General features: G+C 43.9%; 1 protein-coding gene across 2 annotated transcripts in view; it reads left to right on the top strand.

Annotated features, from left to right (window-relative positions):
* Positions 1-12,786, top strand: part of NRBF2 (nuclear receptor binding factor 2) — a 28,593-nt gene extending 15,807 nt beyond the window's left edge. Inside the window, exons 2-5 of one of the 2 annotated variants that reach the window (XM_069753628.1) lie at positions 523-607; positions 8,873-9,013; positions 9,102-9,142; positions 11,209-12,786. In XM_069753628.1, the coding sequence (XP_069609729.1) occupies positions 8,989-9,013; positions 9,102-9,142; positions 11,209-11,952 (810 nt within the window). In that variant the 5' untranslated portion in view covers positions 523-607; positions 8,873-8,988 and the 3' untranslated portion in view covers positions 11,953-12,786. The remainder of the gene's footprint in view (positions 1-522; positions 608-8,872; positions 9,014-9,101; positions 9,143-11,208) is intronic. The other variant, XM_069753627.1, reaches the window with a different exon arrangement.
* The last annotated feature ends 449 nt before the right edge of the window (positions 12,787-13,235 follow it).

Here is a 13,235-nt window from a genome sequence, read left to right on the forward strand (position 1 = left end):
TTTGTTTTCTTTCTGTCACGCTAGGTAAGGTTAATCATTTATGCATTCTCCAGACGAATGTAATACATTGCCCTCGTATCATGTCATCCAGAACTTTTATCTGCTCACGTAAGCCTGTTGGAAGGATGCCCTGACTATAACGCCACAGCATAATGATCGTAATGATTCCCCAGATGTATGTGCAGATGTCTTCAGCTGTGTATGGCCGTGCTGCTGAATGGTGATGGTGGTGGGAAAGAAACCCTGATCCCACAAGCAAAAGGCAACAGGACATGTTTTAGATGAGCACCCCTTACCGTTTATTGCCGCCCCTGAATGCGGTCCTCAGGCTATGGGGGTAATGAGCTTTTATAGACTGCGGTTCCCAGACATATATTACCTGGGCGGCTAGCCTCTATATTGAGAGACCTCACCTGTAGAAGTACAATATCGTCTGCACGTGGAGAGAACGTTTAGTTTTAGGAAATCATCTCTTTCATGAAGCAAGTTATTGATCATCCAATCATTTCTTCATGTTCACAGGCACATCAACAAAGCCGAAAAGCAGACCGGTTTCTGGCTACAGGAAAATATGAAGAGGCCATTGCATGTCACAGGAAAGCTGCTGGTGCGTACCACACTGCCACTGTCTGGGTATTAGTCCACATTTATTATTACACATAGATTCAGACAGATATATTTATTTTACTTTGGGAACAAGAGGACAATGCTACAGTGCTCACTGCCAGGGACATCACACATTAGTTAGAGGGTCCCCGTTCTCCCCCCGATGTAGAAGAATAGAAGGACTGGTGGTTGGTGGTGAGCTGGTGGCTTTTACATGCCCTTGCACAGCAGTATTGCCGCCCAAGGGCCTGTTTTAGACAGTACAGTTAGGTCCGTATATATTTGGACAGAGGCAACATTTTTCAAATTTTGGTCATAGACATTACCACAATGAATTTGAAACAAAATAATTCAGATACAGTTGAAGTTCAGACTTTCAGCTTTCATTTGAGGGTATCCACATTAAAATTGGATGAAGGGTTTAGGAGTTTCAGCTCCTTAACATGTGCAACCCTGTTTTTAAAGGGACTAAAAGTAATTGGACAGATTAAATAATTTTAAATAAAATGTTCATTTTTAGTACTTGGTTGAAAAGCCTTTGTTGGCAATGACTGCCTGAAGTCTTGAACTCATGGACATCACTAGACGCTGTGTTTCCTCCTTTTTGATGCTCTGCCAGGCCTACTCTGTGGTGGTTTTCAGTTGCTGTTTGTTTGTGGGCCTTTCTGTCTGAAGTTTAGTCTTTAACAAGTGAAATGCTGCTCAATTGGGTTGAGATCAGGTGACTGACTTGGCCATTCTAGAATATTCCACTTCTTTGCTTTAATAAACTCCTGGTTGCTTTGGTTTTATGTTTTGGGTCATTGTCCATCTGTAGTATGAAACGACGACCAATCAGTTTGGCTGCATTGGCTGGATCTGAGCACACAGTATGGCTCTGAATACCTCAGAACTCATTCAGCTGCTTCTATCCTGTGTCACATCATCAATAAACACTAGTGACCCAGTGCCACTGGCAGCCATGCATGCCCAAGCCATCACACTGCCTCCGCCATGTTTTACAGATGATGTGGTATGCTTTGGATCATGAGCTGTACCACGTCTTCACCATACTTTTCTCTTTCCATCATTCTGGTAGAGATTGATCTTGGTTTCATCTGTCCAAAGAATGTTCTTCCAAAACTGTGTTGGCTTTTGTATATGTTTTTTAGCAAAGTCCAGTTTAGTCTTTTTATTCTTGATGCTTATGAGTGGCTTGCACCGTGCAGTGAACCCTCTGTATTTACTTTCATGCAGTCTTCTCTTTATGGTAGATTTGGATATTGATAGGCCGACCTCCTGGAGAGTGTTGTTCACTTGGTTGGCTGTTGTGAAGGGGTTTCTCTTCACCATGGAGATTATTCTGCGATCATCCACCACTGTTGTCTTCCGTGGGCGCCCAGGTCTTTTTGCATTGATGAGTTCACCAGTGCTTTCTTTCTTTCTCAGGATGTACCAAACTGTAGATTTTGCCACTCCTAATATTGTAGCAATTTCTCGGATGGGTCTTTTCTGTTTTCGCAGCTTAAGGATGGCTTGTTTCACCTGCATGGAGAGCTCCTTTGACCGCATGTTTACTTCACAGCAAAACCTTCCAAATGCAAGCACCACACCTCAAATCAACTCCAGGCCTTTTATCTGCTTAATTGAGAATGACATAACGAAGGGATTGCCCACACCTGTCCATGAAATAGCCTTGGAGTCAATTGTCCAATTACTTTTGGTCCCTTTAAAAACAGGGTGGCACATGTTAAGGAGATGAAACTCCTAAACCCTTCATCCAATTTTAATGTGGATACCCTCAAATGAAAGCTGAAAGTCTGAACTTCAACTGCATCTGAATTGTTTTGCTTAAAATTCATTGTGGTAATGTCTATAACCAAAATTAGAAAAATGTTGTCTCTGTCCAAATATATATGGACCTAACTGTATGTCCTTGGGCAAAGTTAAAAGTGCTGGCCCAAATGCTAGGGTATACCACCATCACACAGAAAGCTATAGGAGACGATCAAAACTGGCATAGCGCACACCCACTGGTGTAGAAGGCACCGCAGTCATTGAGGCTCATGGCGTTTAATGAATTTCGTGCTTCCTCTGAGTGGCGCGCGTCTCAGGGACTGGGTTAGCATTTCTGGTGCACAAATTCTAGCACTTTTGATGGATGTGTGGACACATCCTGTTCCGTCCAGCGCCGCATGTTTCAGCAGAGCTTATGCTGGCATGAAAATGCCAAAAGTCACAACATTTTTGCACAGCTCCCAATTGTGCAAAAAATGTTATTACTTTTTAAGGCCTTTATGCCAGTTTTCTGCCGTAAAAGGTTTGAGAGTCATTAAATGAGCGCCGATTGACTGTATTACAGTTGATTGGACATTTATTAGACTGGTCAAACAGGTCAATGAATGATGGTGGGGACAGAAAAATCATTAATTCGATCATACTGTCCTAATGTAGAATATCATGTTATTGGCAGAACATTACCCATTTATGTGAGGTAATATGGTGCCATTAACAGTGATCTAACACAATATTGTCATGCCGGGTGTACTGTGAGTGGCCTCAAGTCTACTACCATGGCCTGCAGCGTCTCCAGACTTGTCTTCTATCGAGCACATCTGGGACGTCATTGGTCTGTAATTGCAAAGGGAGCTGCCAGCAGTAGATCTTGATGATTTGCTCAAGTACATTCAGCGTGACAGAACATTCCTCCGGCATCCATTTATTTCCTCATTGATAGCAGTAAGTGTAAGTGCAGGATATTGTGATTTGCAACACCAAGACGAAAAAGTCTTGGAACTATGGAAATCGCAGGATGGATGGACATGTTACTGAGAGGCAAATAATGAAAAAATGGAAATAAACTTTTCCAAAACACCTCGATTTGCTCAGTATCAAGTATGAGTGCATATATATATATATATATATATATATATATATATATATATATATATATATATATATATATATATATATATATATATATATATATATATATATATATATATAATTATATTAGATTGTGGCCCGATTCTAACACATCGGGTATTCTAGAATATGCATGTCCCCGTAGTATATGGACAATGATGATTCCAGAATTCGCGGCAGACTGTGCCCGTCGCTGATTGGTCGAGGCAACCTTTATGACATCATCGTCGCCATGGCAACCATTATGACATCTACGTCGATACTGTGCCCGTCGCTGAATCAGAAACGTGAGATGTCTACGTCCTTTATGACATCATCGTCGCTGTGCCCGTTGCTGATTGGTCGAGGCCGCCAGGCCTGTCGGCCTCGACCAATCAGACGCGGGATGTCTACGTCCTTTATGACATCATCGTCGCTGTGCCCGTTGCTGATTGGTCGAGGCCGCCAGGCCTGGCGGCCTCGACCAATCAGAGACGCGGGATTTCCAAGACAGACAGAAAGACAGGCAGATGGAAAAACCCTTAGACAATTATATATACCGTATATATATAGATATATATATACTAGATTGTGGCCCGATTCTAACGCATCGGGTATTCTAGAATATGCATGTCCCCGTAGTATATGGACAATGATGATTCCAGAATTCGCGGCAGACTGTGCCCGTCGCTGATTGGTCGAGGCAACCTTTATGACATCATCGTCGCCATGGCAACCATTATCACATCTTTCTGTGCCCGTCGCTGAATCAGAAACGTGGGATTTCTACGTCCTTTATGACATCATCGTCGCTGTGCCCGTTGCTGATTGGTCGAGGCCTGGCAGCCTCGACCAATCAGACGCGGGATGTCTACGTCCTTTATGACATCGTCGCTGTGCCGGTCGCTGATTGGTCGAGGCCCCCAGGCCTCGACCAATCAGAGAGGCGGGATTTCCAGGACAGACAGACAGACAGACAGACGGAAAAACCCTTAGACAATTATATATATAGATAATTGTCTAAGGGTTTTTCCGTCTGTCTGTCTGTCCTGGAAATTCCGCCTCTCTGATTGGTCGAGGCCGCCAGGCGACCGGCACAGCGACGATGATGTCATAAAGGACGTAGACATCCCGCGTCTGATTGGTCGAGGCCTGGCGGCCTCGACCAATCAGCAACGGGCACAGCGACGATGATGTCATAAAGGACGTAGAAATCCCACGTTTCTGATTCAGCGACGGGCACAGAAAGATGTCATAATGGTTGCCATGGCGACGAAGATGTCATAAAGGTTGCCTCGACCAATCAGCGACGGGCACAGTCTGCCGCGAATTCTGGAATCATCATTGTCCATATACTACGGGGACATGCATATTCTAGAATTCCCGATGCATTAGAATCGGGCCACAATCTAGTTATATATATAGATATATTCATTCCCAAAAGTATTGACACCCCTGCAATTCTGTCAGATAATACTCAGTTTGTTCCTGAAAATGATCGCAATCACAAATTCTTTGGAATTATCTTCATTTAATTTGTCTTAAATGAAAAAACACAAAAGAGAATGATGCAAAAAGCAAAACATTGATCATTTCACATAAAACTCCAAAAATGGGCCAGACAAAAGTATTGGCACCCTCAGCCTAATACTTGGTTGCACAACCTTTAGCCAAAATAACTGCGACCAACCACTTCCGGTAACCATCAATGAGTTTCTTACAATGCTCTGCTGGAATTTTAGACCATTCTTCTTTGGCAAACTGCTCCAGGTCCCTGATATTTGAAGGGTGCCTTCTCCAAACTGCCATTTTTAGATCTCTCCACAGGTGTTCTATGGGATTCAGGTCTGGACTCATTGCTGGCCACCTTAGAAGTCTCCAGTGCTTTCTCTCAAACCATTTTCTAGTGCTTTTTGAAGTGTGTTTTGGGTCATTGTCCTGCTGGAAGACCCATGACCTCTGAGGGAGACCCAGCTTTCTCACACTGGGCCCTACATTATGCTGCAAAATTTTTGGTAGTCTTCAGACTTCATAATGCCATGCACACGGTCAAGCAGTCCAGTGCCAGAGGCAGCAAAGCAACCCCAAAACATCAGGGAACCTCCACCATGTTTGACTGTAGGGACTGTGTTCTTTTCGTTGAATGCCTCTTTTTTTTCTCCTGTAAACTCTATGTTGATGCTTTTGCCCAAAAAGCTCTACTTTTGTCTTATCTGACCAGAGAACATTCTTCCAAAATGTTTTAGGCTTTTTCAGGTAAGTTTTGGCAAACTCCAGCCTGGCTTTTTTATGTCTCGGGGTAAGAAGTGTGGTCTCCCTGGGTCTCCTACCAAACAGTCCCTTTTCATTCAGATGCCGACGGATAGTACGGGTTGACACTGTTGTACCCTCGGACTGCAGGGCAGCTTGAACTTGTTTGCATGTTAGTCGATGTTCTTTATCCAACATCCGCACAATCTTGCGTTGAAATCTCTTGTCAATTTTTCATTTCCGTCCACATCTAGGGAGGTTAGCCACAGTGCCATGGGCTTTAAACTGCTTGATGATACTGCGCACGGTAGAAACAGGAACATTCAGGTCTTTGGAGATGGACTTGTAGCCTTGAGATTGCTCATGCTTCCTCACAATTTGGTTTCTCAAGTCCTCAGACATTTGGTCTTCTTTCTTTTCTCCATGCTCAATGTGGTACACACAGGACACGGGACAGAGGTTGAGTCAACTTTAATCCATGTCAACTGGCTGCAAGTGTGATTTAGTTATTGTCAACACCTGTTAGGTGCCACAGGTAAGTTACAGGTGCTGTTAATTACACAAATTAGAGAAGCATCACATGATTTTTCGAACAGTGCCAATACTTTTGTCCACCCCCTTTTTTATGTTTGGTGTGAAATTATATCCAATTTGGCTTTAGGACAATTCTTTTTGTGTTTTTTCATTTAAGACAAATTAAATGAAGATAATAATACCAAATAATCTGTGTTTGCAATCATTTTCAGGAAGAAAATGAGTATTATCTGACAGAATTGCAGGGTTGTCAATAATTTTGGCCATGACTGTGTGTGTGTGTATGTATATATGTATATATATATATATATATATATATATATATATATATACTAGATTGTGGCCCGATTCTAACGCATCGGGTATTCTAGAATATGCATGTCCCCGTAGTATATGGACAATGATGATTCCAGAATTCGCGGCAGACTGTGCCCGTCGCTGATTGGTCGAGGCAACCTTTGACATCATCGTCGCCATGGCAACCATTATGACATCATCATCGCTGTACCCGTTGCTGATTGGTCAAGGCCTGGCGGCCTCGACCAATCAGACGCGGGATATCTACGTCCTTTATGACATCATCGTCGCTGTGCCCGTCGCTGATTGGTCGAGGCCTGGCGGCCTCGACCAATCAGAGACGCGGGATTTCTACGTCGATGCTGTGCCGGTCTCTGATTGGTCGAGGCCTGTCTTGGAAATCAGAGAGCCGGGATTTCCAAGACAGACAGACAGACAGACAGACAGACAGACGGAAAAACCCTTAGACAATTATATATATATATATATACATACATACACACACACACACACACACACACACACACACACACACACACACACAATTACACTAGATTGTGGCCCGATTCTAACGCATCGGGTATTCTAGAATATGCATGTCCCTGTAATATATGGACAATGATGATTCCAGAATTCGCGGCAGACTGTGCCCGTTGCTGATTGGTCGAGGCCTAGCGGCCTCGACCAATCAGAGACGCGGGATTTCTACGTCGATGCTGTGCCGGTCTCTGATTGGTCGAGGCCTGGCGGCCTCAACCAATCAGAGAGCCAGGATTTCCAGGACAGACAGACAGACGGAAAAACCCTTAGACAATTATATATATACTAGATTGTGGCCCGATTCTAACGCATCGGGTATTCTAGAATATGCATGTCCCTGTAATATATGGACAATGATGATTCCGGAATTTGCGGCAGACTGTGCCCGTCGCTGATTGGTCGAGGCAACCTTTATGACATTATCGTCGCCATGGCAACCATTATGACATCATCGTCGCTGTGCCCGTTGCTGATTGGTCGAGGCCTGGCGGCCTCGACCAATCGGAGACGCAGGATGTCTACGTCCTTTATGACATCATCGTCGCTGTGCCCGTCGCTGATTGGTCGAGGCCTGGCGGCCTCGACCAATCAGAGACGCGGGATTTCTACGTCGATGCTGTGCCGGTCTCTGATTGGTCGAGGCCTGGCGGCCTCGACCAATCAGAGAGCCGGGATTTCCAGGACAGACAGACAGACAGACAGACAGACAGACAGACAGACAGACAGACAGACAGACAGACAGACAGACAGACAGACGGAAAAACCCTTAGACAATTATATATATAGATATATATATATATATATATATACATATACGCAGTTTATAATATACACACACTGTATACAGATAGTGTATATACACACAGTTCATACGTTGTACTATATGCACAATTGACATTATATACAAATAGTATAAGCATATAGTTTCTTAATATATATACAGCCAAGCTGTGCTTTATACAAATTATACTACATATATTTGTGCACATAATACACTATACACGCAAGAATGATATGTGCAGTGCACACTAAATATAATGGGCCAATTTCTGCGCCTCGCCAGTCTCTGCTCTGTTCCTCCAGACTCCCACAGGGTAAGGACCTCAGCCTGTTTTTTTAAAGTCAGGCAACCCTGAGACTATCTGGCCTACCAATCCTCCGGCAGGGCACGGTCATGCAGGGGGCCCTTAGGGGATGGTGGCTCAGCAATTGCCAGTTTTCTCCCCACCCCCCAATCCTAACACCGGCCCTCACACTAAACCTAACAGGTCCATATGAGCAATGTGTCGTACATACTGTGTGAGAGTAGTCACACACGCACTTGTCTGGGTTGTATGGACCAGGCTAGTGCTTGTCAAAATCAGGCAGCTGCCAATCTACTCACAGAAGAGCAAACAGAGCCGGCATGTGCACGTGATTTACCCAAATTTTAGTACAGTAGTGCGAACGCGACCCATACACATTAGATCAATATAGGACAATACTGACAGGTTCGTCCAGCAGTCTTAATGTCTATGGGAGCCCGGACAGATGATTGTCGGGAAGATAAGTATCCAGCATATCCGATTTCAGCCTGCCGATACTTTTTGCTCTCCCCAATTGTTCCTGTGTATGGTATCGTCAGGAGAGAGGACTGCCGGCCGAGCAATGATTTGGTTGACAGACCGTTAAGGTGGAGGGGGGCTTTAGTATCAATGGTTTGGGCTCATTATTGGCCTAAATGGATTCTCCACTGTCCAGACCACTTTTTTTTTTTTTTTAGTAACCTTAATAAAATGATGGTGTAGATATGATATATTATACACCGAGTGACAGTGGACTGAAGGAGAGCGGATCCTGCCGGCTGGAGATCTTGCCTAATCCTACAGGAACGTCAATATGAGTGGGACATCTGTAATTCCAGGTTCTGTGCTTTATGTCAGATGGTCTTTAGTGCCGTTACATTACCGCACACCGTGGCCATGTTCACAGATTTGTGTTCTTTATTACAGCCTACCTCTTGGAGGCCAAACTGTTGACACAGTCTGAGCAGGTAAGATGGTACAGCAGTAACCATGTCTTTAATTGCCACATTTTTAGAAAATCTAATTCCACCTTTGTTATACCTAAGAGGAATATCCAATTTCTTGTAAAGCTTATAGAGGTTGTCTCGTCTTAAGTGGTAAAAATTGCAAAGTGCTAATAAAATAAGTAAGTTATGTGCTAGGCAAGGAGTGGAGCGCTTACAAACCCTTTGTTATACAGCTTGCAAACACTGCTCTACAGATGGCTGGATTTCTGGGTACTGCCAGTTTTGGTAACGCTGCACTCCTCCAACGCTGACGGGGCGTATCTGCCTCTGCTTGCAGCATAGTCGTGCTGACAGTTCGGGCCAGTGGTAAAAACGTGCTGCTGGTTTGAACTGTTAGTCAGGACCCCTGACCCCTGGACGTAGCATTTCCATGCGAAACGCGCGTCGGGTGTGGTGGGTCCCCAGGAGTGCTCCTTGGTAAATATACTATTACACTAATTCTTATATACACTTGTATTGTACATTGTTTTACGTCTTGTGCCTTATTGTGCATGGTCACACAGCTGTTAGACATGGTATTTTTGTCAACTACTATATAGTACCTGTGTGAGCTATTATATATACTTCTTTGCACTTTTTGGAGTCATTACCAGGGGTTCCCACCTTCTGTTACCTGTGCCTGTGGTTATGTACTTGTTTTACCGCTATATGTGTTTTTAAAATATTTAATAAAGATTTTGTTAATTTTATTGGCCATATGTGAAGGTATTCTTTTTCGGTGATTTATTGGTATATTGCTTCATGGCCCTATATATGGGATATATTTAGGTGTGTCTGTTAGTCAGGATGCCAAAGCCAGCCGGGAGGTAGAGGAGCGGTGCACTGCTGTCTAGCAACGGGAGAATAACCCTTTAATCACTACATATAATGAAAGTATGCAATGATGGAATGCACTTTGCAATACAGTTTGTAATTAAAGAGAACCTGACGGGTGATTCATGCTGCAGGAGTCCAGCTCCGTCATTTCATCCAAGTGTGCTCTACTATGAAACAATTCAGCAGTTTACAGATAACGTATATTTAAAATCCAGCAGGGGACCATGCGTCCGTGTTGACTTGTCCCCAGTGGCGTCTCCCGATCTTGCTCCCCTTGAATGACAGATCTTTTTACGTGTGTGTGTGGGAAGAGACCTGTCACTCAAAGAGAGCAGGAACTAGTCACCAGGGATCGGCCTCTTGAACTAGTCACCAGGGATCGGCCTCTTGGACTAGTCACCAGGGATCGGCCTCTTGGACTAGTCACCGGGGATCGGCCTCTTGGACTAGTCACCGGGGATCGGCCTCTTGAGCTAGCCACCGGGCATCGGCCTCTTGAACTAGTCACCAGGGATCGGCCTCTTGGACTAGTCACCAGGGATCGGCCTCTTGGACTAGTCACCGGGGATCGGCCTCTTGAGCTAGCCACCGGGCATCGGCCTCTTGAACTAGTCACCAGGGATCGGCCTCTTGGACTAGTCACCAGGGATCGGCCTCTTGAACTAGTCACCAGGGATCGGCCTCTTGGACTAGTCACCAGGGATCGGCCTCTTGAACTAGCCACCGGGCATCGGCCTCTTGAACTAGTCACCAGGGATCGGCCTCTTGAACTAGCCACCGGGGATAGGCCTCTTGAACTAGTAACCAGGGATCAGCCTCTTGGACTAGTCACCCGAATCGCGTGGTCGCCACGCGGCATCCAAATGTTATCTGTAAAATGTCAGCGTTAAATCTACACTTTGACATGGCGGATTAAAGCTGCTTGTACTTGGGACAGCATGTCCGGTTCACTTTAACATCTGTTTCTTATCAGTGAATGGAAACATTCTTGTTTAGGCTCATAGTCTAAAAACTTACGAATAATCATTAGTTGAAAGACTTGTGTTGAGAGTCTACAAAGAATTGTGCCCAAAGGTATAACATATAAAAAAGGTTAAAGTCTTATTGTGTCTACAGATATACTGATTTTCTAGGAGAGTTTGGGGCATTGGTCATGTTGTTGTTGACTGCTACATTGATTAAACCTTGTCTACATGTGTTTTCCGCTCCAGGCTCAGCTGTCATTGGAGCTGCAGCGGGAGAGTCATATAAAGCAACAGCTCTTAATTCAGGAAAGATTGAAAAGAGCCAAACGAGAAGACAAACTCCGTGCTCAACAAAAAGCAATAGCCGCGGAAAAGGAGTATTTAGCGCATCTCCACACGTCATGCAGATCATCTGCAGATGATATTGACAGCCAAAATGCACTCGTTTCTGCAGGCCAGAAAACCAGATCTAACCCAGGGAAGTCTGTACAGGAAATCCACAGTGTCCTTGACCGAGAACCAGACTCGCTACTCTATCTGCTGCAGAAGAGGAAGGAACCACTGGAACCTTTCAAGGCAAATCGAGTCCCTAAAGATGACAAAACTAAACTGGAGGAGCAGGCCACCAAGATTAAAGAGCTGAACCTATTGGTGGACACCCTCCTGGCCGAAAATGAGAAACTGAAAAAAGAGAATCGAAAGCTTCGGGCAGAGGTGGCGAGACTGCAGCAGAATCCAGAGAAGGAGTTGGACATGGACACCGATTTTGTGGAGAAGTCTGAACTGTGGAGTCTACAGCAACCAACTCCAAGTTCTCCAAACCCCTCGTCTACATGGCAGAATTTTGTAGCAAATACTGGGAAGGTGAAGGACATTCCTATACCTAATCTTCCTCCTCTAGACATTCCTTTACCAGATCTTCCTCCCCTTGAGCTCCCAGAAGATATACAATCGCAAATCACAGAGTTTAAAGGACTTATGGACAGCTAGGGACGTGACTTACTAAATCTGAGGACAATCACGGGGAAGACCATCTTGGAAGCAATATCGGAAGGGCTTCTGCGCCTTTGCCAGAGTTTACCATAGAAAGGGAGGAACTTTAGTACATCGGAAGGCAAGTCACTGTGAAATATAAAATCCGAGGTCCTAGGTGGAACAGATGGAAAAAGAAATCATGCAGGAGCGTTAAAAGCGAGCTCGTGAAACAATACTAGTTTTCTTGTTTTTAATCCAAACCAAATGACTGGAGTAACTTTTTAAAGAAACTTTTCAGAAAGTGATATATGATATATGTTATATATGTGTCAGTATATATATATATATATATATATATATATATATATATATATATATATATATATATATATAGTTATATATGGGATTCTATAACGAGGATGCAGGACATCTATCTGTGATAGCAGAACCTCTGTATTCTCCGCACACGCATGCGGTCAGAGTGGACACATTTTGGGATGCACAGATTTTGTAAACTCGGAAATCACGTGTGTACAGCGGACATACAACTGCTCGTGCCACACTGCACTCCTAGATCTTAACCTCAAACCAACGATGACACATGTAGATCATTTTTTTTCTTTTCTGGAACCAAATTACATGATATTTCTAAATAATCAGTTTACAAAATTGCAAAAAAAAAAAATCGGGGTGCATTGTAACGTTGCTGTATATTATAGTATGTGGTTATGCATTGTTCACAAATACTTGCTGAAAAGATGTCAGTATCTCGATATAACAGTGCATGGGCGCAAGATATGCCGAATGGCAGTATTTGATTGACTATAATAAAGAGTGTTTATATCTGGAGTGTCTGTGGATTCTGTGGGGAAAGTGGAGATTTCTGGAGGGGAATTACTTCCTTTTTCAGTAACTTGTAGCTGACAACAAGAAGATGCCAACCTGAGTGCCAGGTAATCGGGTGGGTAGCTTAAAAGAAATCTTGTGGAGAAGATTGAATTAGCAGATGTTATTTCCTTTCCGGGTGGGTTCATCTCGCATTGCTTGCTCCATTGATCACTTCATGACAGGGGCCAAAAAATGGTATTCAGTATGTTGCCCCGAAAATATGAAATGTTGGACTCTGGTCTTTCTGGAGTTTCCATCTTCTAATATTCTGTCTGCCAGAAAGGAGATCTGACGGAGTCCACAAATTTAGATTTTAAACTCCTTTTGCCTCATTCAAGTGGACAGATACATTGCAAACACCCTCTTGGTAATGACTGTAAAAAGTAACGCTAATACAAAAGGCCTGTATA

Source organism: Ranitomeya imitator, chromosome 2, assembly GCF_032444005.1.
Source record: "Ranitomeya imitator isolate aRanImi1 chromosome 2, aRanImi1.pri, whole genome shotgun sequence".
NCBI classification, from domain to species: Eukaryota; Metazoa; Chordata; class Amphibia; order Anura; family Dendrobatidae; genus Ranitomeya; species Ranitomeya imitator.